General features: G+C 52.9%; 1 protein-coding gene across 9 annotated transcripts in view; it reads right to left on the bottom strand.

Moving 5' to 3' along the window:
* The window catches only part of LOC115855216 (huntingtin-interacting protein 1-related protein), a 73,111-nt gene that overhangs the window by 8,476 nt on the left and 37,259 nt on the right, over window positions 1-27,376 (bottom strand). For 7 of the 9 annotated variants that reach the window (XM_060310965.1, XM_070047027.1, XM_060310968.2 and 4 more), the window contains 6 exons: window positions 4,493-4,556; window positions 3,919-4,061; window positions 3,612-3,668; window positions 2,452-2,532; window positions 2,033-2,109; window positions 1,692-1,753 (listed from right to left, as the gene is read on the bottom strand). In XM_060310965.1, coding sequence (XP_060166948.1) covers window positions 1,692-1,753; window positions 2,033-2,109; window positions 2,452-2,532; window positions 3,612-3,668; window positions 3,919-4,061; window positions 4,493-4,556 — 484 coding nt within the window. Of the gene's footprint in view, window positions 1-1,691; window positions 1,754-2,032; window positions 2,110-2,451; window positions 2,533-3,611; window positions 3,669-3,918; window positions 4,062-4,492; window positions 4,557-18,888; window positions 19,067-27,376 lie in introns of those variants that run through there. The other 2 variants (XM_030860159.2, XM_030860160.2) reach the window with 1 other exon arrangement.

Here is a 27,376-nt window from a genome sequence, read left to right as displayed (position 1 = left end):
CCGTCATCTCACAGCACTGTCACAGCAACCTAGACAGCTGGGTTTGAAGACGGGGCAATGGCCTGGGTAACTGGCTTTACCAGTCCCAGCCAGGCGGTGGGACCCTACCCCAGGCCCTCGGACACCAACATGCTCCTCGAGGCGAGGAAGGACCCTGTGCACTGAAGCCGCCGAGGACCAAGGCCCAGCGCTCCCACAAACTGGGGTGACAGCAAGGAGGGGGGCAAAGGAAATGCAGCTCAGCTCGGCCAGCGTCTCTGGACAGCTTCCAGGCAGTGGGCCCAGGACGCAGAGCTGGAGAGACAGGGTGACTTCAACAGCCCTGTACCCATGGGCTTCCAGCTCACTCTGAATCCTAGGGAAGGATGGAGGCCTAAGGCTGTGCAGCCCCAAGGCCTCGTTCTGCAGATGTGGACACAGGCCCGGGCTTGGTCAGTCTCACAGCAGCGGGCTCAGGACGCGGTTCTGCAAACCCCAAGGGACCCCAAAACCTCACTTGCATTCGGGGTCAATCTCCCCTGACCTTGAGAATCAGCCTTTCATCCGACGGACCAAGTAGGAGGGAAAGAGACAGACATACTGCCACCCCCAACGGGCTTGCTCTCTGGGGCAAGGAGAGAAATGAGCACGTGACACCCAGGGCGGCCCACGTGGGACACGGTTCCAGATGGGTGGCCCCCAACCCGGGCCTACTCTCACCTTGCCTGGGGTGGGGCGATCTGCAAACCTCCACAGTGACACAAGGACGCCTGGGAGGGAAGGGACGAGGAGGAAGGCCCCAAGTGCTGTCCCTCACCCGCTTAAAACTTAATTACATGTCACGTCAAGTACATTTTCCTTGTAAACAATTAAAATACACGCAGAATACTATTTTGCATTTGAAAACACAATGCAGCCATTTCTCAGCTGAAGGGCATTCAGGACATTTCCCATTTGCAGCTGTTACAAACCTGGGGCGGGGAACGCCCACTCCCCTCACACTCTCAGGGAGACGCTGGCACCAGGGGTGTGGGCACTGGCTGTGGGCTTTCTCCGCCTCCCATCGTGGCGACTGGGGAGAGGCCCATCTCTGCAGCACAGCTGCCCCCAGACTCACCCAGCCTCAGGGTCCAGCCCCCGGTGCCAGGAGGATGCCCAGGCACCTCTTCCTCATTCCTGGTTTTCCATTAAAAAGGCCTTTGCCTCTCACTCTCCCGTGGAGAGCACTGAGTCACCCACAAGTTGTTCCGAAGCTGCCACTGAAAACACTCACCCCCGCAACCCCAAGAGGGTGACCCCCTGAGATTTCCTGTTCAACAGCTACCGCGCTCCTGGGCTGGGAACTCTGACCTGACTCAGAGGCCTTTGACAGCAGAGAACGGGCAAGAAGGTCGAAACCAACTGCCTCGGGGCAGGCTCAGCTGGGAGGTGGATCGGGAACCTGAAGAGGTGGCTCCTGGCACCCCCGGCAACCCCCCACCCCGCGCCTTGGTGCCAGAGTGGGTTTCCTTCGGCCGGGACTGTTCCCTGGACGTACCGCCTGCCTGGCGTCCTGCAGGGGCGGTAAAGGCCTCTCCCTCCCATGCTCTGGGGGCACCTGGAGGCCCCATGACCTGCTCCTGGTGGGAGTGTGGTCCCAGGGGGCCGGTGTGTTCAAGAATGGCTGGCCCCCAGAGGCAGCAGGCCCCGGGTCAGCCCCTCGGCTGGCTCACCTGATTCAGAGAGCTTCAGCGCACAGTCCATGTAATCGAACATCTCCACGGTGAGCTGGAAGCTACAGGGGAAGGAGGAGGGAGAGATGAGCGGGAGGGGTGCGGGGCATGGCCCTGCGAGAACCACCAGGCGGGAGGGGGAGCACAGTCCACGCACACGCCCTTGCACGGATGCACAGACGGCAGTCCTTCAGCCAAAATGCCCAGCTCCAAGTAAGCCCCATCCCTTTAGCCACAGCTCCTGGGCATGTGACGACCTCCAGCCCCAGACAGAGCACGGCCCCCGGTGGGAACCTGGGTGAGGAACGCCGCAGGAACAGACGGGAAACCGGGGGACTCACACGTTGTTGACGTCGGTCCCAGCGGCCTTCTCCAACACCTCGTCTGTCACCTCCAGGCCCGCAGGGAACTCGGGGTGCTGCGGAGAGGACACCCCCACTCAACCGCAGCCCCTCTCAGCTCTGGCCCAGCACCGCTTCTAGCTTTTGAGGGAGGGAAAGGGACTGGAAAAGCCCCCTAGCCTGTGGAGCCACCATCTGCCCCGGGCAGTGACTCCAGGTGGGACGTCCACCTGGAGCTGAGGGCGGGGCTAAGACCACCTCCCGCGCTGGGAAACGCCTCTGGGCCTTCTGACTTCCCTGCCATCTGTCCCAAGCTCCCCCTTGGGCCAGGTGGGGACAGGACAGATCCCACCCTCTGAGACATCTTGGAGGGAAGAGCCCAGGTCCCACCAGCCCCACGATTCCCCTGAGGAAACTACCTTGAGGTGGAAGGAGATCTTGGTCAGCAGGAGTTTGGTGTAAATATTCACCAGCTGCCCATATCGGTCATGTAAATGGCCCTGTGGAGAAAGGGCCCTGGGTAAGGACACACTGCCCATGAGCTTGCCCAGGAACCCCGCATGGCAAACAAGGAAGGCGAGGCCGGAAGATGCAAGATGATGAGCAGGGTGTCAATCCTTCAGCCTCCCATGCTGTCACTTATTCATTCAACCACCATTGCTCAACCCACCAGAGGTGGCCAACCTCCTTTCCCAAGGGCCTCTGCCAGCCCCCTCTCTGCCTATTGGTCTCTTCTTCTCACTCTTGCCAGAGAGACGCTCGGGACAAGAGAGCTCCTCGTCCAGGGCAAGAGGCCAATTCTGAGGTGGGACACTCTATTGAAATGCTGGTGGGGGCTGGGGAGGTACGTTCCGACGGGCGCATGAACACATCCTCCTCGCAGCCGCCTCCAGACACCACGTCCCCTGCGGCCACGCCTGCTGGGCCCACATCTGCAGATGGCACCAGGGACGCCACCTTCCTTACTTCAAGGGGCGTCCCCTCTGCAAGCCTGTCAGTTCCCAGAGGCCACCTGGCCCCCGCCCCGGCTGCTGGGGCCCCAGCAGTGCTCCCAGAGGGCAGATAAGGCCAGAAGCCCTCTCTCCACCCAGGGGATGCCCCTAATTCCTGAGGGTCGTGGAGTGGATCTAGAATACAAGCTCCTGGGGCTCTGAAACTTCACTGTGGATGAGACACTTCTGGAGAGCCTGCTGAAAATGCAGACTTCCAAGATTCAGAAGCTGCCGGTCTTGGGGGCTCAGAGTCTGCACCACTTACCCAGACTCAGGGTGGGGTAGTGAACTCACAGGGACTGAAGGGCTGCTGATTTCTGGAGCCGGAGGGCCCGTTAGGGATGTGTTTGGGACTTCTGCGCCAGGCCTTAAAAGCAAGGCTCAATTTCATTTACTGATGCTCATCGCCCGCCGCCATGGCCCCATTGAACACGGCTCTAACTGTGCTGGGAGGAGGAGGCGGGGGGCACCACTGCAGGTGCTCTGTTCCCCCCTCGGGCCTGTGTGCCAAGCAGGATGGCAGTGGACTTTCCAGGTGGTGTTGCTGGCGAGGCGCTAAGGCCACCATGCCCGCTCCCCGCACCTACCCACAAGTCTCCGATCTCCCGGATGTTGCTCCGGTACCGCTGGCAGTCGTGCAGCACCTGCCCAGAGGGGGAGACGAGGAGGGAGGATGAAGGAGCCAGAGCCTTCGTCCGCGGGGCGGGGGGGGGCGGTCCCAACACTTGCTCCCATGTACGGGGTGCAGGCAGCAGGCAGGGTGGGCCAACCCGGAGCTGAGGGACACAGACGCCGGGACAGCCCTCATTTCAAAGGATGCGGCTCTGGGCCTCCCTGGGGTGTTCAAGAGGCGGCAGACGGAGGGCCCAGGCCCCCGGAACAGTGGCTACTCACGTTGGGGTGCCCATCTCGAAGGACCTTGTGGAGGACGTGGCAGAACTTCCAGCTGAGGATGGAGCTGCTAGGAAGCGGCAGCCCGATGGCATAGGACCAGAAGGTGAAGGCCCCCTTCTCGTGGTGAGTGCCCAGGATGATGCCTACCAGGGTCAAGGCCAAGTGCAGGCAGCAGGGACTCAAGCGTGGGGGAGGTCGGGTGCTCAGCAGGTGCAGCTGAACTGAGCGCAGAGAGGCGGGTGGAAGGCCGCCCTCCCCCTCCCCACACCCCTCCCTCCCCGTAGGCCACAGCTCACCAAGAGCTATGGCTCTCAGCCAAGCAAGAGAAAGGGCGAGGTCACGCCCCACAGATTCAGCTGGGCCCAGGGCCTAAGACAATAGGGGCCTTCCTGAGATGGGACTCAGAGTCTTGAAGGAGCTGAGCGAGGCTGGCCCAAGGCCACAGGGGACGCCCCTCATCAGGCCATCTGGCGCGCCCACTGCTCCCCTAATTCACTTCCCCCACGTCCTCTTCACCCTCCCCGCCTCCCCTGGGGCCCAGAGGGACGGAGGCCGCTGGCAGCAGGGAGGATACGCCGGGCATGCTTCTCCTTCACAGGGGCCTCCTGGGTGTTGATAGCTTTGCTGATGCTGATGGCCTGGGAGGGAACAGAGGAGGCAGAGGTCAGAAACCCACCCGGCAGGCTTCCTGGGAGAGACCACCCAAAGGGGGAAGGGGCGACACACAGACAGGACCGATCCTTCCAGCCGGTTAAAGGCGAGAGTAGAGATAAGGGAAAAATAGAAATTCTCTATCCTAAGCAAACCAGACCACTCAAGGCCCTTCTTCACGTGACATGTGCAGCTCAAACTACAGCTAAGACCCGATGCCACAAGCACACAGAGCTTCCAGAGGCCTGGGAGGTAAGGACGAAAGCCGGCTTGTGCTGCAGGAGAGCAACTCTGATCTGAAAGCTGCGTGTGATTCCTTTTCCCCAGAAGGCGTAGCCCCTGGGCCCCAGGGGAGCCGCCAGTCCCCGCAGGACATCCTCCATCAGGTCTCTCCTCTGGGAGAGGCTGCTGTGGCCTGAGCCCTCTTGCACTCCACCAAAACGTGCACGTCACCCCTACTTTACCACGGGGCACGGCCTGGAGACATGAGGCCTCACAGCCACTTTGTGGAAAACCAGGATAAACCAGGTCCCATCGCCTGTCCACATGCATCCTGGACGAATCCTGACTCAGCTCCCACCCCCACCGACACAAACAGCGACCGCAGCCCCACCAGGGGTGGCAGGAAGGGGGACCCGCTTAGCACACATGCTGCTACCACTCAGGCCTTGAGCAAGCGGCAAACTCATCCTCGATGCACGTCCCCTCCCACCTCCAGCTGCTGGAGTCTTGTCTCGTCCCCCTTAGTTCAACACCACCTCTTCCGAGAAGTCTTCCTGGATGTGACTGCTCCCTCACACAGGCTCAGGGCACTTACTGTCACCCCCATCCCACTCACCCAGGAACCACCGCCCGCCCTGGGTTTACTTATGAATATGTTTTAATTCTGTACCTGGCGGCAGGTCTTGTAAGCCTCTGTCCACCCACCCAGCCCCGAGCTGGGGGCATCTGTGCTGTGGACCAAATGAGAAGAGCTGCCGGTGCCATTGGTGGGAGGGACAGGATGAGGTCCCTGACCAGTGCAGACTCCTCTCTAGGTCAGCCGATTCTCCCACGTCTCCCACAGGTCCTCCACCAGGGCCCACACTGCCCCAGGCCGTTCTGGGGGCTCACTGAGCAGGGCAAGCTGTGCGCTCACCCTGCAGCCCGGCCCTGCGTGGACTTGTCCACAGCAGGCCCAGCAGTGGCGAGAGCGGGACAGGGCGGAGAGGGAGCCCCGAGGGGCAGAAGAGCTTTCTTTCTTTTTAAACCAGAGGCCACTGTGCTCTCCACCTCTGGCCTGGGCACAATATTAACTGCCCCTGCTGGGCAAGGAGGTGACTTCTCTCATCTACAGTCTGCTGTGACCCTACTGTGGTCCTGCTTTGCAAAGCAGTGAGATTTCCTCTGTAAGAAAAGCAACCCCCTGAGAGCCATGGCTGCGCTTTCTGCTCAGACTCACGGACCTAGGAGCTGCTGGGGGCTGGGCTAGCCCCTCGCACCCACCCCAGCAAGGCTGGCTGACCTCCTTTCACACACAGCGCCCATTGTGGCCATTCCCTGGGGCTCGGGGAGAGCGGGTCTGCAGCACGCAGCACACCAGGCCCCTGGGACACGGACGACTCTCCCAGCATCAAGGCTGGGCTGGGGGAGTGGCTCTGGCCTCGCAGTACCGGGGTCCTGAGAGGAACGCAGACAGGCTCTGGCACCTCTTACACGCCAAGCCTCAGCGAGCCAGACACGAGGGCTCCCTCACCATCTGTTCTGTGTTTGCCGATCCTCTGCCAACTCGGCCTCCCCGAGGCCGCAGCGCCTGCCTTCCCTCCACAGGCATCACCGTGAGAGAGGCCGGACCCCGAGTGTACCGTTCCCGGCCCCGTGAACATCACGCCCCGCCAGGCAGAACTCTGCCCACAGCAGCAGCGATGAGGACAACAATCGACAACCGGCAATTCCCGGGCACTTGCTCCCCTGCGCCAGGGACAGGCAACACGCTCCCAGCAGCAACCCTAGCGAGTGGGCGTGGCCCCACTTTCCTGATGAGGAAACTGAGGCTCAGGGAGTTGGGGTATCTCGTCCGTACAGCTAATAAGGGCAAAGGCAGGTCTGGCTGTGTCCTGAACGATTCTGCTATCCAGCTCCCAGGTACCTCCCTCCAGTACAGGTACAGAGCTGGGAAGAGACACCAGCCCATAAGCCGGGAGTGCCTGTCTCGGGAGGGTGTGTAACCCCATCCCCCAGCTGCCCTGACACTTGAGCTGGCTCTGATGACTGCCACCTGTTCAGAAGATCCCAGGCAAGAACAGAGCAGAGCCAAAGTCACACAGGCAGAGCAAGCTACCCAGGAGGCCGGGGATGCAAAGATGCCACCTGCAGTCCCAGCAAGTGCTCTGTCCTCCGCAGATGCCCACGAGGGGCGTGCTGACCCCCCTCCCCCCCAGGGCCTGCAGCTGGAGAGGAGAAGCAGAGACGCCCTGAAGGGATGGGCTGGTGGGGCCGGCGGCCCAGGGTAAGCATTCCCACCGCGCAGCCTTCCCCAGAGGCCGCTGGGCACAGGCTTTTACTTCACCGTCGGTCCAAATGTATACGGAGCGCCCTCATGGCTGGGCCCCGGACCCCCGGAAAGAGTGCCTGCCCCTCCCCTCTGGGGAATCTGCTCGCCTGTCCCCTCCCTGCCGCCACTCTACTTAAATCTGCCGATTTATGCTTCTCCGTGTGGTCCGCACCCAACAGTGTCTTCCTTATTTGTCTCTTGTCCTCCCCCCACTCCCAGCCCACGTCTACGCCACGGGGGGTGGGGGGGAGGGGGAGTGGTTCCGCCTCTCTGGGGCTGCTGTGGCCCCAGCCCCTAAACGGTGCCTGGCACATGGAAGGTCTTCAGAGGCAGTGAGGGAGGCTCCCGGGCCCCACAGAGAAGTGGTGACTCAGGCACCCGGGAGTCTGTCTGGCCCCCTCCGCCCAAGCGGTGCCGCCCGCTCCCCGCGCCGGCTGTAGGAACAGGGTCCCTCCCGGCGGGAACACGGCCCTGCTGTGTGCAGGCGGCAGATGTGTGGACCGGGAGGCCTCACAAGGAGGCACAGTGCTCACACAGAGGCGGGTCTGTGGACACTGCACAAGCCTGCTTTTCCGCCAGGCGCGGCAGCCAAGCCCCGTCCCAGGAGGGGGCGGCAGGCCCCCGGGATGCCCGTCCCTCCCCTGCCCGTCCTGAGCGGGCCGCAGAGGCGGGGAGAGCACTGGGGCTCCTCTCCTCAGCCCTGGAATCTGTGCTGGGCGACTGACGTGGCTTAGCTCCTGGGTTTACAGTCCAGGTGCAGCTCTGACTGCAACATCTGGTTCCGTCTACACAAGCATGGTATCCTCACACCAGCCCAACGAGCGACTGTAGGAAGCCTGAAGGAGGAGGGGCGGTCAGAGGGGCACCGGGGACCATCGTGTGGGCTCTCTCTAGCTTGCCAGCCTGCAGAAGGCTTCCTTCCGCCCTGGTACAGGGGCAGTTCTGACAACAGCAAGTATAATCCCTCACGACAGGCGGGATCAATTGCCATGGAGAGAGCCTTCTGGGACACAGAAACTTCGAGTGGAATGGATTGATTAGGGGCCTGGGTGCCGAGATGGACGAGCCAGAGCCAGAGAGAGAGGGTCCTGGGGGGGGCGGGGGGGCAGGTGGCGACCGTCTTGGGGATCTGTTTATCTGACTTCCCACTCGACCTCTGAGTGGCCATGGATGGGGGGCAGGGAGCAGCCAAGCAGGACAAGAGCGGTAACGGTGGGTCTCTGACACCCCCAGATATGCCCAGGGGGGCTCTGGGGGAGGGAGCTGGAGGGCGGGCAGAGGCGCGCTTCTCAGAGCCCTGAGGGTGGGTGACTAAACAGTGTCTCGGCCATTCAGACCACCGCTGCTCCTTCTGTGCTGGAAAAATTCCGAGCCCAGGCCCAGGGAGCCACCTCGCAGCGAGGGGCCTGACCCTCCGGAGGGCGGCGGGGGACAAGGCCGAGGGGTGGAAAGGCTCTAGCAGGCTCTGGAGACACAGCCAGAATTGCCGGCACCAGGAAGCTGGCAGGAAGCATATCTCACGCCAGAGGCCAGCAAACTGGCCTCAGTAAATGAATAATAAAATGATTTTTATCGAGTTCAGCCATGTGCCAGGCACCGTGCCGAGCACCTCACCATTATCATCTCGTTTAATCTCCTAAGTAACCCTTGAAGCATGTGGATGAGGAAATCAAAGCTCAAGGTCACAATGACGAACACAGGCACTATTCTAGGCACTGTCCCCACATAGACAACCCTCCCCCGTTAAGCGGGGTCGAGCAGGCTGCTGGCTCTGTAGACTGTCCCCTCAGTCTCTCACTGGGGGAGGGGCCGGGCTAAGGGAGCCGTGCGCCAGCACGCGCGTCCTCTGGTCCCCCTTTGTCCCCCTGCAGGGACCCAGCTCCCGAGGGCCTGGTGTCACTCAGGGAGGACCTGGCCCAACTCCAAGTCAAAACACAGGTTCTGGATCCAGGATTCGTTCAAACCGCAGGTAAGAACAGCAACTGTGTGGCCCCGAGCAGCTCAGGGGGCTCCCCCACGGCTCCCCCATTCCCGAAGGCGAGGCCTTCGGACCCTGGGGCCCCCTCTGGGCCTTCAGCTCGGCTCCCTCCCGGGGCGGCTTGTGTCCTGCAGCCAGGGTGGGGACGTCTGGGAAGGCCTCTTACAAGGGCCCCACTGGGTCCATGGGAGCCAGAGCCTCAGGACACACCTGCCCCTGCTTCCAGGAACAATCTCGTTCTTGTTCGTCACATAAAAGCCCCATCTGGTGCCAGCAGAGGCCCTGGGAGTCAAGCCTGAGGAGGCAATCCCCAGACCAGGCCAGACAGAGCCACCAGTGGCACTTGTCCCTGGACAGGTGACTCCCAGGGACACACGAGAAAGCATCTAGCTGCTGGTTCAGGAGAGGCGACCAGCTGAGGCAGCGGGGCCGGGGCAGGAGCCCCAGGAGGTGATATTCCCAAGAGCCTCGGCCCCTGCTGTGGACTCGAGACAGAAGCCTTGGGGTGTGGACGCCGTCAGCAAAGCCGGGCAACCAAGCTGGGACGCTCTGGTCAGCAATTGCACACAGCAAGCCCTTCCCTGCCCCGTCGCCTGTGGGGCTGCATGCCAGACAAAGGGGTCCCAGGAAGAGCCACGGGGAGAGGACGGTCACTGAGGATAGAGCAGGAGAGTGGCGCATGAGGCCACAGCCCGGTGCGCACCAACACTGGCCACACCATTTTAGAAACCCACAGCCCCTGCAGGGGGTCAGAACCAAGTGACCGCAGAGGCTGCAGCCCTGGACATTCTCTGCAAGATCTGACGTCCTCCAGGCCGTGGGGAGCTCTGCACAGCAGAGGAACGTGGACTCGGGGAGACCCCTTCCCCAGGAGCCCACGTGAACGGGGCCAAATACAGGTCTGCTCACCCAGTTCCACCATTGCCAGCCATGGCACCCCAGCACACAGACCCCGGTCCCATCCACTCTGACCCACAGGGGCGCCTTCACTTTAGAAGCTTCCCCTTTCCCGTCTGGGAAGCAGGAGCAAAAAAACCTTGAACTCTTTGAGAATGCAAACACACACAAAGTGTGTCTGGAACATCTAGCTTTGTTCTAGCCACACCGTCTTCCTTCTGTTCCTCAAACAGGACAAGCCTGGTCCCACCCCCAAGCCCGGCTGTGCTTCTGGGGTCACCCTGCTCTGAGTTAAAACGCCCCTCCTGGGGGGGGTCTCCCCCAACCATCCTAGCTAAAGCAGCCCTCCCTCCACACAGATAGCTTCCTCCTGGTTACTTTCACCCAGGACATTTATTCCCTGAAACTATCTTTTTTTTTTTTTGCGGTATGCGGGCCTCTCACTGTTGTGGCCTCTCCCGTTGCGGAGCACAGGCTCCAGACGCGCAGGCTCAGCGGCCATGGCTCACGGACCCAGCCGCTCTGCGGCATGTGGGATCTTCCCGGACCGGGGCACGAACCCGTGTCCCCCACATCGGCAGGCGGACTCTCAACCACTGCACCACCAGGGAAGCCCCCCTGAAACTATCTTGTTTACCATGTATTCTGTTTCTACCTCTGACCCCTGAACAGACGTACTTGGTACAACAAATCCTGTTGGTCTTGCTACCTGCTGTACCTCCAGTCCCGAAACCCGTGCCTGGAGGTCAATAAATCTTTACTGGATGAATGAAAGAGTGAATACTTGAATGAACGAAAGCTCTTTCAAATATAAGTACTGGTTAAATTCAAGGCAGTGTGTGTGTCTCTTTCTCTAGCTAAAAATTTATCCACTATAGTTATATAGTAAAGGCAACTATAAAACATTTTCTATTTTTAAAATCAACCCTGAAATGAATCAGACTCAATCCTCCTTGTACTGTTATCATGACGCGCTTCACGATGGCACTTGGCAGGGACAAAAAAACATCCTTCAAAGAGCCGGGTCACAGGGACTGGCAGAGAGGTGGGTTATCCTTCTTTAGTGTTTCCAAAGAGTTGTTTGAAGGACAGAAAGATCTCATTCAAATGCTTTGCCACCTCAAAGGCCATTGATGAAACCAAACACAGGATTTCTGTAGCCGAGGAGGCGGCTGAATGCGGTCTCAGGCAAAGCGGTGGGGAGCTCTGGGCCAGAGGTCTGCAGCTCAGTCATTTCAGCAGAGGGAAGTCAGGGCAGCAACACCATCCTGCGATTCAACCGTCTCTTCCCTTTATTCACGCCCCCCAGTGCCTGCTCTGTCCGGGCCTCTCAATCCTTCGACCATTTATGAAACTGCAGGGAGGCCCGCGCTGCGGCCGCTGCTCCTCTGCAGGAGCCCCCGGCAGGATCCTCCCATCCACCAGCATGAGGCTCACTGGGGGACACTGCCACCTCTCCCCCGGGCTCTGCAGGTGACACATGAGGAGGAAGAGATAGGAGAGGAGGACATGGCCCAAGTCCCGCCTCCAGGATGGACAGGGAGCCAGCCTGGGCAGCTCCTTGCCTGGGCCCTGGTGACACCACTCCATAGACCTGTCTGTCCCACAAGCCAGGGGGCTGAGCCACTCCCTGGCGGGAGAACCTAATGCATTTGAAGGTTGTGTTTATTTCAGCAAGAGGAAAAACAACTCCACCTCTACTAAACTTTTCTCCAAGAACTCAGTCCTTCACTGCAGTGGGAGCCATGGCTTTTTAGGCCTCACTGAGTGGCAGCATCAAAAAAGGGAGACCCACGGGCCCCCGTGGCACCATTATTCAGCGCACGCACGCCGAGCGGGTCCCCCGAGCCGGGCAGTCCTGGGTGCTAGCACACAAGGAGCCAACACTGTCCGTGCCTGAGGATCTTGGGGCTCAGAGGGTAGTGCTTAGGGGCTCGGAGCGGGAGGCAATGCAATCCCTTCTCCGTGACCCTGGATCTAAACACACGCCCGACCTCACGGCCGTCCACTCCTGCCGGTTCAGCTGCAGGGTTTGGGGAGACGGGAATAGTGGGAATAATATCATGAGAACTAGGGCAGCCTAGTAAGGCTCGGGCAGGAGGAAAGCAGTTGACGGCTTCGCAAACAAGGTGATATTTGAGTCCACCCTGGAGTCAGGTGGAGCTGGGGGGAGCGGGCTGGGGGGAAGGGTATCGCTGACAGCGCGGCCGGCTGGCAAAGGCTCTTCAGGCCCCAGCTCAGGTTAGCCGGCTGCGTTTCCCTGTCCCCCCGCCAAGCAGGCCTAGACTCGACTCCAGAGTTTCCACTTCGCACTGTTGGACTCAGTGCCCAGGCAGGTTTTATTCACAAATGGGACGCTGGCCTGGGGGCAAGGTCAGGAGGGCCGGCTTCCCCCGACCTCCCTGGGGCTCCTCCCTGGGGCACCTCCCCGGGGCTCCTCCCTGGGGCTCCCCACCAGAGTATCTTCCAGAGGACGGTGTCACCTGGGAGCAGGCCCTGCCGTCCTGGAGCACGGGGCACCGCAGGATCGTTCTTCCCGGAACGGGCTGCTCCCCACCTTCCCAAGTCCGCCCAACCCCCGTGGCGGATCTACTGCCCTCCCCCACAGCCCCAGCTCCCCATTCACAGACGCTCAACTAGAAGCTCAGGGACGGAACCAAGGGGGCATCATTTCCATTTCTTCAGTCCAGCCCACCTTCCCATACACAATGTAACAGCCAACAGCCGTTCAGTGCAGCATTCACTCCGCCCCAGGAGCTGTGTCATCCTGCAAATCCTCCATGACTCGGGCACTACGATTATATCCACATTGCAGACGAGGAGACTGAGGCACAGAGTCTCGCTCTTAACAGCTCTGCCACAGCACACCTGTTCACCTCCCACCTCCTTCGTCAAGACGAAAACCCTTGGAGGGGATGAGAATGATCTTCATCTTCCCGTAGCACATCCCAGAGCACCAGAAGCAAGCCCACACGTACACAGTAAGTGGCCCCTCATGAACGTGTCGTGGAACAAACGTACAAAGATGGGGAGGGGAAGGACGAGCAGCCACAACCCCACCCCAGCCTGAACCAACAGGTCACCGGATACCCGGGGAGCCCAGGGGGCCTGCGGCAGGAAACCCCAGGAACCAGGAAGTCAGCAGCTGCCCTGAGCATCACCAAGCTGGCTGATGTGGCAGAAGCAGGTGGAGGGTGTCCGAGGGGCACGCGACAGCAGCGCAGCTGGAAGGAAGGGCACGGCTCACTGCCCGCCGCAGCTGGCCCACCTCCGGGGGCCGGGGAGGAAGGCAAGTGCCGCTGGGGCAGCTCACTCAAGGCTCTGCAGGCAGCATCCTGGGGGTCGTGAGCCTGGTTCTTTCTCTCTTCCTTTTCAGAAAGCCTCGCTCACCTCTGTTCTTTGGCCATTCGACCAGCCTGCAGTGGGTGCCAGGCCCCTTGCCCCTGCCCTCAGGGAGCTGACCGACGTGGGTGGAGCTGGGGGGGGGTTCTGGCTTTCACCATGTGGTTTAGATTTCCTCCCAAGCTTGGGGGTGGGGGAACTTTTTTAAAATAAACATTTAAATGAGGCCCAGAAAGGGGTTGGTAGCTAACAGTGTGGTAATGCCACACGAAGACAGAAAGGGAGCGTGTGTAACTATTCACAATAGCCAAGACACGGAAACAGCCTAAATGTCCACCGAGATAGATGGATAAAAATGTGGTATGTATATATATACATATATATACACACACACAATGGAATATTATAAAGCCATTAAAAAGAATGAAATAATACCATTTGTAGCAAAATGGATGAACCTAGAGATTATCATACTAAGTGAAGCGAGTCAGAAAGAGAAAGATAAATACCGTACGATATCACTTACATGTGGAATCTAAAATACGACACAAATGAGCCCAAATACAAAACAAAAGCAGACTTACAGACTAGAGAACAGACTTGTGGTTGCCAAGGGGCGGGGGGGAGGGAAGGACGGAGTTTGGGGTCAGCAGATGTAAACCATTACATATGGGATGGATAAACAACAAGGCCCTACTGTAGAGCACGGGGAACTATAGTCAATATCCTGTGATGAACCACAATAGAAAAGAATATATACGTATAACGGAGTCACTGTGCTGTACGACAGAAATTAAACACAACATTGTAAATCAAATATACTTCAATAAAATTTTGTTTAAAAAAGGGAGTGTGCATAAGTCTGCCTGCCTGGCAGAGGGGGTGTTGGCATATGTGGGAAGGGAAGTCAGAGCAGAGGAAACATTTTGCAAAGGATGGGAGTCCAAAAGACTATTGCCAATTTGGGAACAGCCTTCGAACCAGAAACTCAAGTTCCCAAACACCTGTCTGTGTCCTGCGGCTTGCCTTCAGTAATGAGATTCTAAAGAATTCCTGGTTAGGGAACTTTAAGAAAACAGACCGGGCTTCCCTGGCGGCGCAGTGGTTAAGAGTCCGCCTGCCGATGCAGGGGACACGGGTTTGTGCCCCAGTCCGGGAAGATCCCTACATGCCGCGGAGCGGCTGGGCCCATGAGCCATGGCCGCTGAGCCTGCGCATCTGGAGCCTGTGCTCCGCAACGGGAGAGGCCACAGCAGTGAGAGGCCCGCGTACCGCAAAAAAAAAAAAAAGAAAAAAAGAAAATAGACCTATGCGCCCAGGACTCCAATCCAAGCCAAATCACTCCAAATCTCCAGCATTTAGACAAAGAGTTTAAAAGCGCCCCAGGTGATTCTAACACCCTGAGTCCAATCCAGTAGCTGCTGGCCACGTGTGGCTAATGAAGGCCTGAACTGTGAGCCCAAATTGAGATGTGCTATAACAAACACAAAACGGAGTTTGAAGACTTGGTAGGAGGAAAAGAATGTATAATTCATAATTTTTATAGTGATTACGTGTTGGAGCGGCTATATTTTGGATACACTGGGCTAAATAAAATATATGATTAAAGTGAATTTCACCTGTTTCTGTTTGCGTCTTAGTGTGGTTAAGTAATCTAAAAACGATACACGTGGCTCCTATTCTGTTTCTACTGGACAGCGTTTTTCTAACGTGAGCTGGCCTGAGAAGCCCTGAGTGTCAATAAATGTTAATTTTTACAAGATTGCAGTTCCACAGAGGCTGCAGAAGGGACACGTCACTGACCTGGAAAATTGGACCTACGAACAGTTTTCCACCTGCTGCTCCCCCCTCCACAGCTCCCACCCCACCAGAAAACCCCTAACACCTGCGGAGCTTTACCCCGAATGCCTGTATCTAATGCCCTTCTTCCCCGCCGGGCCTGGTGTACTGAGCCGCGTGGCCCCTCTCTCATCCTAACCTTACAGGAAGCTTTTGGGCTCTGTTTCCATTTCCTGCAGGGGAAACCGAGGCCCAGATGGCAAAGGCGCACTTAGACAAGGAAGAAGCAAGGTTGGAGTTTAGCATTTCCAGGACTCCAATCTGCTGAGTCCTCACCCATGCTATACCTCAAAGACGGATCTCCTTCCTCATGGAAGGTATGAAACAGTTCTCAAATAAAGCTTTTTGGGGGTGAGGAAGGGAGAAAGATGGCTAGCTGACCATTTGCAGAGCACTGTACTACGTGTTTTGCATCCTGTAGGTATTCGTGGCCTACTGCTGCTACAACAAACGGCCACTATTGGCTCAGTGGTTTAAAACGACACAAATTTATCATCTTACAGTTCTGGAGGTCAGAAGTCCAAAACGGGTCTTCCGGGGCTAAAATCAAGGTGCCAGCAGGGCTGCGTTTCTTCCTAGAGGCTCCGTGGAAGAGTCCACTGCTTTGCCTCTTCCAGCTTCTAGAGGACACCTACGTTCCTCCAGCTTCAAAGCCAGCGATGTCTGGTGGCGTTGTCCTCACCTCACACCACCCTGACCTCCTCCCTGGCCTCCCTCTTCCACATTTAAATGCCCCGTGATTACACTGGGCCCACCTGGATAACCCAGGCTACGCCCCCTATTTTTAAGGTCAGCTGATTAGCATTTTCTTACCCAGGGCTGTAACATATTTACAGGTTCCAGGAATTAGGACGTGGACATCTTTGAGGCGTCCCTCTTTAGCCCACCCCACCATTTCTATCCCTTAAAACAGCCCTAGGAAGTAGATGGAATTATCTCTATTTTTATAGACCAGGAAACAGGAGTTAAGCACCAGGAACACAGGCTAGCACTCAGGTGTTAGTTACCGCTTTCCATGGTACCACACCATCTTTTTAACGAGACAATCAATTTTCAGGTTCAGAACATACAGGTATACCGTATGCCACACTATTCTGCATTCAGAATACTACAACAACAAAAAGCCAATACAATTTTGTCACTTCCATTTTGAAAAGGGATTTTATCACCAAAGGGACTAAAGTCTTGGGGAAGAATAGACCAGCTTTCTGGACAGTGCCCCTGGGATTACACACACACACACTCGCATACCCACATCATACAGCAAACACAAGTACCTGCCACACGAAGGATGCATGACTGCCCCCTTCCTTCACACTCCCAACTGGGGCGGGGAAGGAACCTTTTTGCAAAACAGGGTGTGGCCAGTCAAGAAAGCAAATATGGAAGCATTTTTCCTCCTCTTGACCCAGAAACCCAGGAGGAAAAGCGAGGCTGGCGGGATGGTAGGGGACTTAAGTTCTAAGGAAACCAAAGTGCCCCTCTGCTACACAGGACGCTGTGGTCAACGTGAAGCCACAGGCAGTGCAGATCAAAGGGAAGGTATGTCGGTGGGTCGGATATACTATTTTCTGTCCAGAAGGAGACGTGTAAGCAGCAACCTCAGCTCTCCTCGTCCTTTCCACCAATGAGGTCTGGCTGGCAGCTCACTAGATATTTCCGGGAGCGATCTAATTAAATATTAACCATGCACAAAACCTGATTCCTACATCCCTCAATAAGTCACTCTGAAGATAATCAAATCTAGACACTGAACCTGAATTCCATGTTTCCAGAAAATAGCCCTGGAATGGGTAAATCCTATGAGATTCACCTATTAGAAAGAATTATTCATGAGAAAAACCCAACCAGCAAAAACAAAACACCCTCTTGTTTACCAAACCAACCACCAGAATAAGTTGTCCTGTATCAGAGATGCTTTCTCTTTGACATTCAGAAAGCTTGCCCTTGATTTAAAACAATTTAAGAGTAAGATCAATGAACTTGGCCCTTTAAATTCCATCTCCTCTATGTAGCAATCTGACCTCTTTATAGCTCTTCAAAACCACAGAAAAAACAAAAAAATCAGTGAATGAATAAATCTTCTGACAACATCCAGATTCTCTCTGCCAATTAAAATTTTCTCCCCTTCCTTCCGCAAGTTCCTGGCACAATTAATTATGTATTAATGATTTTAAATTAAATGCCACATGTGTTTTTATGACGGGCTATCCGGGCTGAAAATACACCAGGGGCCAGATGATGATGATGACTACAAAGGCTAAATTAATAATTTGCGGCTTGGCTGGTTCAGCACTAGTCTTTTATAGAGCCAAGGTTTTATCATTTTCCTTGTTAATCTCAAGCACAAAGGTTAGATGTTTCCCCTGCATTTTTTCTTACTTCAAAACAAAAGTTATTGTAGGCTGCATGTGCTAACTTGAATTGAAAGACACCGCACAAGTCACTGCTCCTGGCAGGGAGAGGTGGGAAGGACCTTGCTAACGGCAGACACAAATGTCATCATCCCACTTTAGACAGGAGTGAGTGGGTTCCTTCTGGCTTTTGGTTTTTGTTTTCTGGGGTTTTTTTGGCCGCGTCGTGCGGGATCTTAGTTCCCGGACCAGGGATTGAACCCGTGCCCCCTGCACTGGGGGCGTGGGGTCTTAACCACTGGACCGCCAGGGAAGTCCATGGTTTATTTCTAAAGTAAAAATTTTCTGCTGTTTCAGTCCTGGTTGACTTACTTTGGCAAAAAACCCAGTATGCTCCCCCCCTCCCCCAGGCATAAGAATACCTCAGTGTTTGTCAAATAAAAAGGAACAGAAAACCAGAAACAGCAACGCCCTCATCAGTGTGGTCTCAGCAGGAACACATGGACAAATACACACCCCCGTCATTGTTTCATTTTTAAAATAACCCTCCCAGGATAGGCCACCCTCTGGAAGAGATGCGGGCGCGTGGGAAGTGCAGGAAGGGAGCCCTAGGAAGTTTCTGTCTGTCAGGCACCGTCATTTAATAAGGGGGTGTGAACCTGTTTATACGTGGGCCAGCGCTCGGGCAAACAAGTCTGGCTACAGACGTGAAACTTTTCGCCCAGCAGATAATAAGATATTGTGCGGCCCTGAAAAACAGCTCAGGAGAAAAGGAAGCAGGGAGTTTCCTTTAAGGAAATGCATTGCTTCTCCGAGGAGGGGGCATTCTTTTAAGCCGTGGGAAAAGTAGACGGAGCCCGGGAGAGGCAGCGCGGCCAGGGCGGAGAAATCCAGTCGGGCCGCCCCGGCCGGGCGCACCCAGGCCCGGGACGCACCTTGACCCCACCTGGCCCCCAGCCGCGTCTCGGCTCCCTCCACCTGGCCCCTCCCACGTCTCGGCTCCTAGCCACCTCGGTCCCCGGCCGCCTCTCAGTCCCTAGACACCTCGGTCGCCTGGCCACCTGGTCCCCCGGTCGCATCTCAGTCCCCGGCTGCATCCCAGTCCCCTGCCACCCCGGTCCCCCGCCACCTCGGGCCCGGGCGCCGGCTCGCGCTTCCGGTTCACCTGCGCGCGGGTCGGCTCGGGCGGCGAAGGCCGGGGAGCTGGGTGGCCGCGGCCGAGATGCGGCCGGGGGCCCCCAGATGGCCGGGGAGCAAGGGGTCCGGGGAGCGGCCCGAGCTCCCGGCGCTCTGGAGGCGGGCGCAGGCCGGGCCCCGAGGGACGCGTGTGAGGGGAAGGGGGGACAGCGCCGCCCGCCCGCCGCCCCGCCGCTCGCCTGGGTCTTGTCGAACTGCTCGCGCTCGGCCTCCAGGCTGTGGCCAGGCCTTCGGCTCAGCACCCGCGCCGGCACGTTCTTGATGCTGTTCATCCTGCCGCCGCCTGCGTTCCTGGGCCCGGCTCCGCGCGACTGAGCGATCCAGGCCGGCCGCCCGCGCCTAGGCACCGCGAGGCCGCCCGCCGTAAGGCGCCGCCCGCCCGCCGGGGGAGGAGCCGCCGTAGCCCCGCCCACGCGCCCCGCCCCGCCCGGCCGCGCCCCTGGCCAGGGTAGGGGCACGGGCCGGGGCCCCCAGGCCCTCGACGCCTCTCGTGTGCGAGCGGAAACACCAGTCCCCCCTCCGTCCTCGCACACACCCTCCGCCCGGACTCACCAAGTCCTGTCCACACCAGGCCAGGATCTGGTTAATTGGAGAAAACTTGGCCTCGATGAAATCTGACCAATGGAATCACAACTGGACATTTTTTTCTTTCCTTTATAAAAGTCCTATATTACTTTATGTGTCAAAGGCATACCATTGAGCTGTCCACTCTGTGTGCATCTCTAATGCAACTGCAGCTGTTATCAACGCGGGACTGTGCGATGACTTTTCAGAGACTGCGGGCTCTGCACGAGGACACCTTGCAAGAGTTGAGAAACGGTAAGGGGACCAGGAGAGGCAGGGCTGGGACAGCCTGCAGACAGCTCTGGACCAAACGCAGAGCTGGGCCATCAAAGTGCATGGAACAGTTGCTACAGGAGGTGGTGTGAGATTTTTAAAAACACTGTTATTACTCGTTTGCTTTTAAAATTACCGGTCACAGAACTGAAGTTTTTCTTTTCTTTTTTTTTTTAATCTCTCAAATGGTTATTTTGTTTCTGCTATCCTCAGCTTTCCTCTCAGAATATAGGTGTGAAATCACCCAATACAGGTACTAGGGAGGGTACACCCCCTTTGAAGAGAGAAGGTGATGCCTACATAACCCTGAACATTGTCTCCCTGACCCTTTCTGTAACCTCACTGGTTCCTCACTGCCTGTCCCAGAGCTGACACTGGGAACTTGAAAGATGTATTTAACAAGGCTTTCCTCTCACTCCCCTAAAGATAGAAAATAACCACGCCTTATCTAATTCCAATCACCGAAAAGCTTCTTTACCAGAATAACAATAGCTAATATTTACTGAATGTTTATTACTTGCTAGGCACTGGACAAAACCCTTTACTTGTGTTATTTCTTTTTTTTTTTTTTTTTTTTTTGCGATACGCGGGCCTCTCACTGTTGTGGCCTCTCCCGTTGCGGAGCACAGGCTCTGGACGCACAGGCTCAGCGGCTATGGCTCACGGGCCCAGCCGCTCCGCGGCATGTGGGATCTTCCCGGACCCGGGCACGAACCCGTGTCCCCTGCATCGGCAGGCGGACTCTCAACCACTGCGCCACCAGGGAAGCCCTGTATTATTTCATTTTTAACTCTCAGCACTCTAGTCAAGAGCTGTGGTGGAATAAGGCCGGCAGTAAAGGGATTTGCAGGCTCCAGACCAGCTGTTTCTCGGACTCCTTTTTCCACATCCAACGAAAGCGCTTCTCCTGTGATCTTCACACTTAACACAGCGTCTTCTTTTAAAGCAGGCAACACCCCTCTGGGTTTAGAATGTCTGCCACAGGGACTTCATCAGCAACCAACTACCACTCTTTCAATAATAAAGAGTTGATTACTGTGCCAGGTGCTGGGCTCAATACTGTTGGGATCCCAGAGTACTTTGCTAAAACATCTCTATTGAATGTAATTTATCTGTTTGTAAGAAATATTTTTGAGCAGCTGGAGGGCAAGGACCACCCTGTCTTACTCAGTTTTGTTTGTTTGTTTTGCCCGCACTGCACAGCTTGTGGGATTTTAGTTCCCCAACCAGGGATTGAACCCAGGCCCTTGTGGAGTCCTAACCACTGGACCACCAGGGAATTCCCTGTCTTACTCAGTTTTATACCTTCAGTGCCTAGCAGGGTGTCTGGTGCATTAGCAATGTCCAGTAAAAAATGTGTGTGAAAAGGAGTTGAAAAAGTGAGTGAACAGCCCTCCATAATTTGGCACTTCAACATACGGCTTAGTTTTATGAAAGAGCATTCCTGGGGACAAAAGGCCACAAGCTTCCCCACTCTCAATTTGTCAGGTTCACCTCTCGGAACACCTTCAGGCAGGAGACCTGGTTCTAGAACTGACTCTGTCACTGTTTGGCTGAGATTCTCCTTGTTGTGAGGTATCCCCAGGGCTGTTTAATGCTTCCCCTGGGCCATTACAAAGGCAAAGCATTTAGGTTACAAATTAGACCTGATTTCAAGGAAAATCCAAGAAGACAAACAATAGAGTTTACATCACTGGGCTTACTAAATGATGGTGCTACCGTCCCCACACTGCCTGCCTCATTGACACGTGTGTCTGATCTGGTCCCAGCGTCTTTCCAGCTTGCCCCATCCTAGTCCATCAGGTCCGAAAATGTGTCACGCTCCTTTCCACCTCAGGGCCTTTGCACATGCTGTTACCATTGTCTGGAATGCTCTTTCTCTTCCTGTTTGCCAGTTAGCATCTACTCATATTTCAGCTTAGTTCAGATGTCACTTCCTCAGGGAAGCCTTCCCTGAGCCCTCCACCCTTGACCTATGCCCCTGTTATATGCTGACACAGTAGCTCAAAGCTTTATTTCATAGCCTTACCAGTTTTTCATGACCTATTTGTCATTATTTGATTAAGATCTGTCTCTTCCACTAGACTGTAAACAAAGATTGAGTCTGCTTCGCTCATTGTTGTGTCTCCAGTGGCCAGCAAAGCAACACTTGATGTGCGCTCAAATTATTTTGTCTTCTTTTGTTAGCTCTCTTAAGCATGCATTTGGCTGAGAACCCAGAAATCATCATTTACAGGACTGATGAATGTGCCCTCATTTGATGAAGTTCTCGCAAAGGCCATTCTGGTTTTTAACTTACCGTGTCAGCTGTCGTTCTGATTAATGTGTCTGGTTTCTTAATCTGATCTTATTCACTATTCTCTATCACGTATGAAGTGGTTGCCAAGATGATTGTTTAAGGTGCAGAATCATGAACCTTTCTGAAATGGACCCCAACCAAATTGTCATCACATGGCTCAAGAGAAACAAAGGTGCATGCCTTTGAAACAGTCACCTAGCTACAGGCATCTAACCAGAGAAGGAAAGTCTCAGGTCAAGGCCACCAAGAAAAACTGCAGGATCAATTAGCCATGGTATGCACAAGGTTCCAAAACTCAGCCACGTTCCTGAAATGAACCAACCTTACCCCTTAAAGGCTCTCAAGTTCCTGCATGCTATTAGCACTTTTTAGTTAAAACTGTTGTTAAGTGTTTATGTATTATCTTGATTTCTTTCTTTGGGGGTATTTCTATTTCTGTTTAATAGAGCTGTTCACAAACTCTAAAAATATACTCACATCAGTCTCTTTTGATGGCTGAGATAATTTCTGGCAGGCAAATTACAGTACAATTTAGTTGCCTCCTCTTTTTTTTTTTTCTATTTTTGGCCCCGGGGCCTGCGGGATCCTAGTTCCCTGACTAGGGATCGAACCCGTGCCCTCAGCAGTGAAAGTATAGAGTCCTAACCACTGGACCATCAGGGAATTCCCGCCTCCTCTTAAGGTGAAAGAATGTTGATGACAAAATATTAAGGCTAAAATCTAGTTTCATCTTGCAACTATTTCAACATACTGAGGCTGCCTCTCTTTAACAGAAATTGCTCACATATTTAAATAACTTAGGTTGAGAGAGATAAATTGATAATTTAAGGTTTCCATTTTTGAACTGCATGTGCTGTAATTCACAAGAATGTGGAAGGGTAAGAATAGGTGTTGTAGATACTATAATCCTATGAGCTAAAATACATTTAGTTACAAAATAACTTTTGACTTCTTTCAAATCCTTTAGTTCCCTGAAATTGTTCTTTTTAGCACCTAACCAGTGTTCTCTTTTCACTAGGCAAGTTGACATGCAGCCATAAAACTATCATAAAGAGAAGGAGAAAATTTAATATTTTGTTTCTCAGAAAGTCAGCCTCTCCAGGGACATTTCAGGTTTCTACCTTGGAGGCAATAGTTCAGAATCGACTACACACTACCTTTCTCAGTCTTGCTCTGTACAAACCAGCCTATCCTGGGCAGAAAGCAAGCATTTATAAAGAACATAGCCAAACCTCACCCAATTTCTCTTTTCAGCACCCTAATTAAAAAGGCTAAATGGGGTGGCTCCTCCACTCTCATGAAAATCACCTCTGAAGTAGCACTGAAACCTTTTAACAAAGGGGCATTTATACAGCACAATAGAACTTTGATATCTGCAATGCTTAAAAAAAATACATTCCCGTTCCTGAGGAAATTAACTTGCCAGGTTTGGTTTCAAGAGACTAACTTTCCTTATTTCACCCCTGTGTCATAAAAAGAAATCCCAGAAAATTATTTTTATTAGTAAAAATATTTTTTATTGACTGAAGCGGATCAGTATATTCTTTAAAAAATTACAGGTTAAAACAGAAATGTTTTAGTCTTTAATGATAAAAAAAAAATGCATATAAAACTTGATCTTCCAGCAAGCTTTTGTTTGTATAAGTTGATAGGACTATGACTGACCTAGACAAGAGGGGGCTCTGCTCAGCTTATGGAACAGAAGGACCTCGACTGTCAGTAACCCAGGAGATAGTTTCTGGTTTAAAATATTTTATATCATATCATTTTATGTCTTTACACAGCAAAGTTCAGGGCTGAAAACCACAAGACAACATATTTCTCATAGATTTGGAGCTGACTCTGATAAGCTACTGGTTATAATTTAAATGTATGCGCAGGTTTTAAAAAAATCAGTTAAAACAGCATTTTATATGTATGGATTCTCTATTTGATGTTCACACTTTGAAAGAGCTTCTCGAGTATTTAACTGTAGCGTGCATCTTTACAGAGAAGGCTTTTTCTCTCTTAGCATAATTCCAAGTTTGTATATTATATATAATATACAATTAGGTCTAATTTCTTACACATGAAAGATATTTCTTACACATGAAAAGTACTTCTTACACATGAAAATGGTTAACCTGAAGACAAACAAAATATAGATGTTTAAAAATTAACTTTCAGTCTCTGCTCCCCTTTGGTATTAAATGTTGCTTACGAAGGATTACAATCCTCTTTTTGTTTTCAAGGTTAAGTATTAGGTATTGATGTCTGCTTCCTGCCTTCCACATGGATGAGAAATCGGCTTCTGCGCGAAGGAAATGGAGTTAAATAAAAATCAATGAGCACTGGATGGTGTGCTGTAAACTCCCAGTCTCTAAAAAGTTAACTATATGTCTTGATTCTCATCAACATAAGGTCACGCAAAATATTATAAATATGAAAACTTCTCAGCAAAGAGAAAGAAGACAGGGAGACAGGGAGAGGGCTACTTACTGCTTTCAGGGTCTTAAAAATGCTCTTATGCTTAAGTGGAAAACAATGGAAACGATTTTACCTTTTAACTGATCAAAATGGATTCTAAAGAAACTTTGCCTATGAAATGAAGGTTTGATAGAAGGTAACACAAATCAAGAAAGTGCTTACTGGGTCAATAAGCCTTTTTATAAGACTTGAAACCCCGCAGAAAGATTTCTTTCCAGACAGACATTCAGATGAAATGCTGACATGTGAGTTTACATTCCGATTTTGAAAGCTATATGAATTCACTTCCTTAGGTTTAAAATTCTGGGTACTGAGAACAAGAACTTTCTGATCTGCATTTCTCTGGTAAGTAACTGACATTTTACTCTGATTAAATTTAGAAGGTGTGTATAAATAGGTCAAACAAAAGAGAAAGGATTACAGGTCACACAAACGCACTGCTGGGACTCCACATTATCAGTGCTCCCCAGTTACTTATTAAATATAGATATAAGGTGAGATAAGGAAAGGTGACTTACCCATGATCACCATGAATACATGAATTTGTTTTCTTCAATTACCGAGAAGGGTATTTTTTTCAGCTGACTCTTCTGAGACTTCCACATTCTACAAAACAACTCCCAAATTAATACCCAGGATAGAACAACTAGAAAATACTTAAGAGGACAATACACAAATATAGCGGAAATGCCTTTAAAAGTCCTTAGGAAATTAATGAAATACAATGAAGTAATTTCATAAAACCAACGTCATCCACCCAAAAGATGTGTTGATTTCCCGCTCATGTGTGGGGTCCCTGTCTCTAAACCGTAGCTGGAATGTTCTGTTTGCTTTACCATACGTGTATGGCTAAACCATGGCAATTGGCTGATGCCCAAATATAACTGGCTCTTTGTCAGCCTTTATATAGACTCTGCGGTGAGCCTTTAGCGAAGGCGGTGGTCATCAAGAAGAATCAACAAGTCGTAGCGACACTTTAATTCATTACAGTGCCTACTGAGGGTGTAGCATTGTTAGGTCTGGGGCAAATATTAAAAAAGAAAAAGAAGAAAAAGAAGGAAAGAAGAGGAGAAGGAAGCTTGGAAAGACACCGGTAGACTCCAGTAGAGAACCTGGCCTTGCTCAGCCTCTGCCTCCTCCCAAGGGGCCTACGTTTGAACCATGTTGGGATTACTCTCGGTGCTTCCAGACCTCTGTGCTCTTAATCATGCTGCTTCCTCTCTACTGGAAGAGGCTTCCTAGCTATTTTACACCCTGATGTATTTTATTTCATTTAAAAACATCATTCTAGGGACTTCCTGGTGGCTCAGTGGTTGAGAATCCGCCTGCCAATGTAGGGGACATGGATTCGAGCCCTGGTCCTGGAAGATCCCACATGCCGTGGAGCAACTAAGCCCGTGCGCCACAACTACTGAGCCTGCGCCCTACGGCCCGCGAGCCACTACTACTGAGCCCGTGTGCCACAACTACTGAAGCCCGCACGCCTAGAGCCCAAGCTCCGCAACAAGAGAAGCCACTGCAATGAGAAGCCCGCGCACCGCAACGAAGAGCAGCCCCCGCTCGCCGCAACTAGAGAAAGCCTGCGCGCAGCAATGAAGACCCAACGTGGCCAAAAATAAATAAATTTATTAAAAAAAAAAAAAAGAAAAAAAAAAAGGTCGAGAACCCTGACAGGTCATCCCGACAGTTGCAAACTAGTGATGAGGATGTCCCATGTTCTGGTCAAAAGTCCAAATTCGGTTTCAGGCTGTGTCCTCCTGACCCCAACACCACAGGAAGCCTGCCATGGGTGAATGAGATGTGGCAGCTGTGCTGTTTTACTCTTTCCTTTTTTCTCTATTTTTAACTTATTGGGGGTTTTTAAATAGTTAATACCTGAGCATGGTTTCAAAAATATATATATTCTTAAAAATATATATATATATAAAATATATATATATATATAAAATATATATATATATATATCCTTATTCCCATCCCATATGTAGAATACCACATGAATCTTTCAGCGTCCTGCTTCTTTTCACTTAATAGTATATCCTGGAAATATTTCTGCATCCAAGACCTTCCTATTCTGTCTCATGGTAATAGTCCATGTGCCACGGCTATTCACTCAGTTCCTTCTTGCTAGACACTTGGATCGTTTCCTAACTCTTGCTTGTTATAAAGCAATGCTGCCATGAAAAACTTGTACATATACCATTTTATACACATGCGGCTGTACCTGAACGAGAGATTCCCAAAGTGACACTGCCACTGCAAAGGGTCAGCTCTTCTGCAGTTTTTAGAAAACACTGACAGATTCCTTGCCAGAAGGACTGAATCGCTTTGTGCTCCCCCAGCAATGTGTGAGAGTGCCTATTTCAGAGAAAGGCTTTGAATTAAGACCCTTGTCTTTAGCGACAGATGGCAAAACCCTGGTGAAGCAGACAGGCTGCTCAGAACTTACCCTGCCTTCCTTACTGCAAAAATTAAGAATTTTTTACAACAGTATTTACTTTTTCTGTAACCAGTTATACTCTGTTCAAAGGACCAGAGGGGAGGAGTTTGCAAAGTGCATTGCCAAGTAGACTTCTGTTAGTTAAAATTCTGTTTTCCCAGCATCTTTAGAATCAGTTAACAATCCATGGGAAAATATATTACATCTGAAGACAGTATTTTTTTCCAACTAAATGATTATCTGATTAGAATCATGTGGGATGTTAAGCAAGAGATTTAATCACCTGCCCTCCCCTGTAAAATGAATGGTTGAGATTGGATCTCTCTTTAGGATCTTTCTAGCTCAAATATTCTCTTAAACCAACTTTTCACCAACCTCAAATACCTTTAGCATTTTTTCAGTCTATACCTGAGGGTCACTGTTCTGCCTTTTTCCTGAACTCTTCCTATCAGTTCCATTCAAGGAGCATCCTCTGTAGCAGGTATGGCATGTGCTACACTGGGGAAGCCAGGATGAGTGAGAGGGGCTCCTTAACGCACGCACGGAGGAGCAGAGACCCATGGATGTAATCAGCTGTCATGTACTGTGACACGCACTCTGATGGAGATGTTACACAAACACACTC

The sequence above is a fragment of the Globicephala melas genome, chromosome 13 (assembly GCF_963455315.2).
Source record: "Globicephala melas chromosome 13, mGloMel1.2, whole genome shotgun sequence".
In the NCBI taxonomy this organism is placed as follows: Eukaryota; Metazoa; Chordata; class Mammalia; order Artiodactyla; family Delphinidae; genus Globicephala; species Globicephala melas.
Note: the sequence above shows the minus strand (reverse complement) of the source record. Positions and strands in the feature narration are given on the sequence as shown.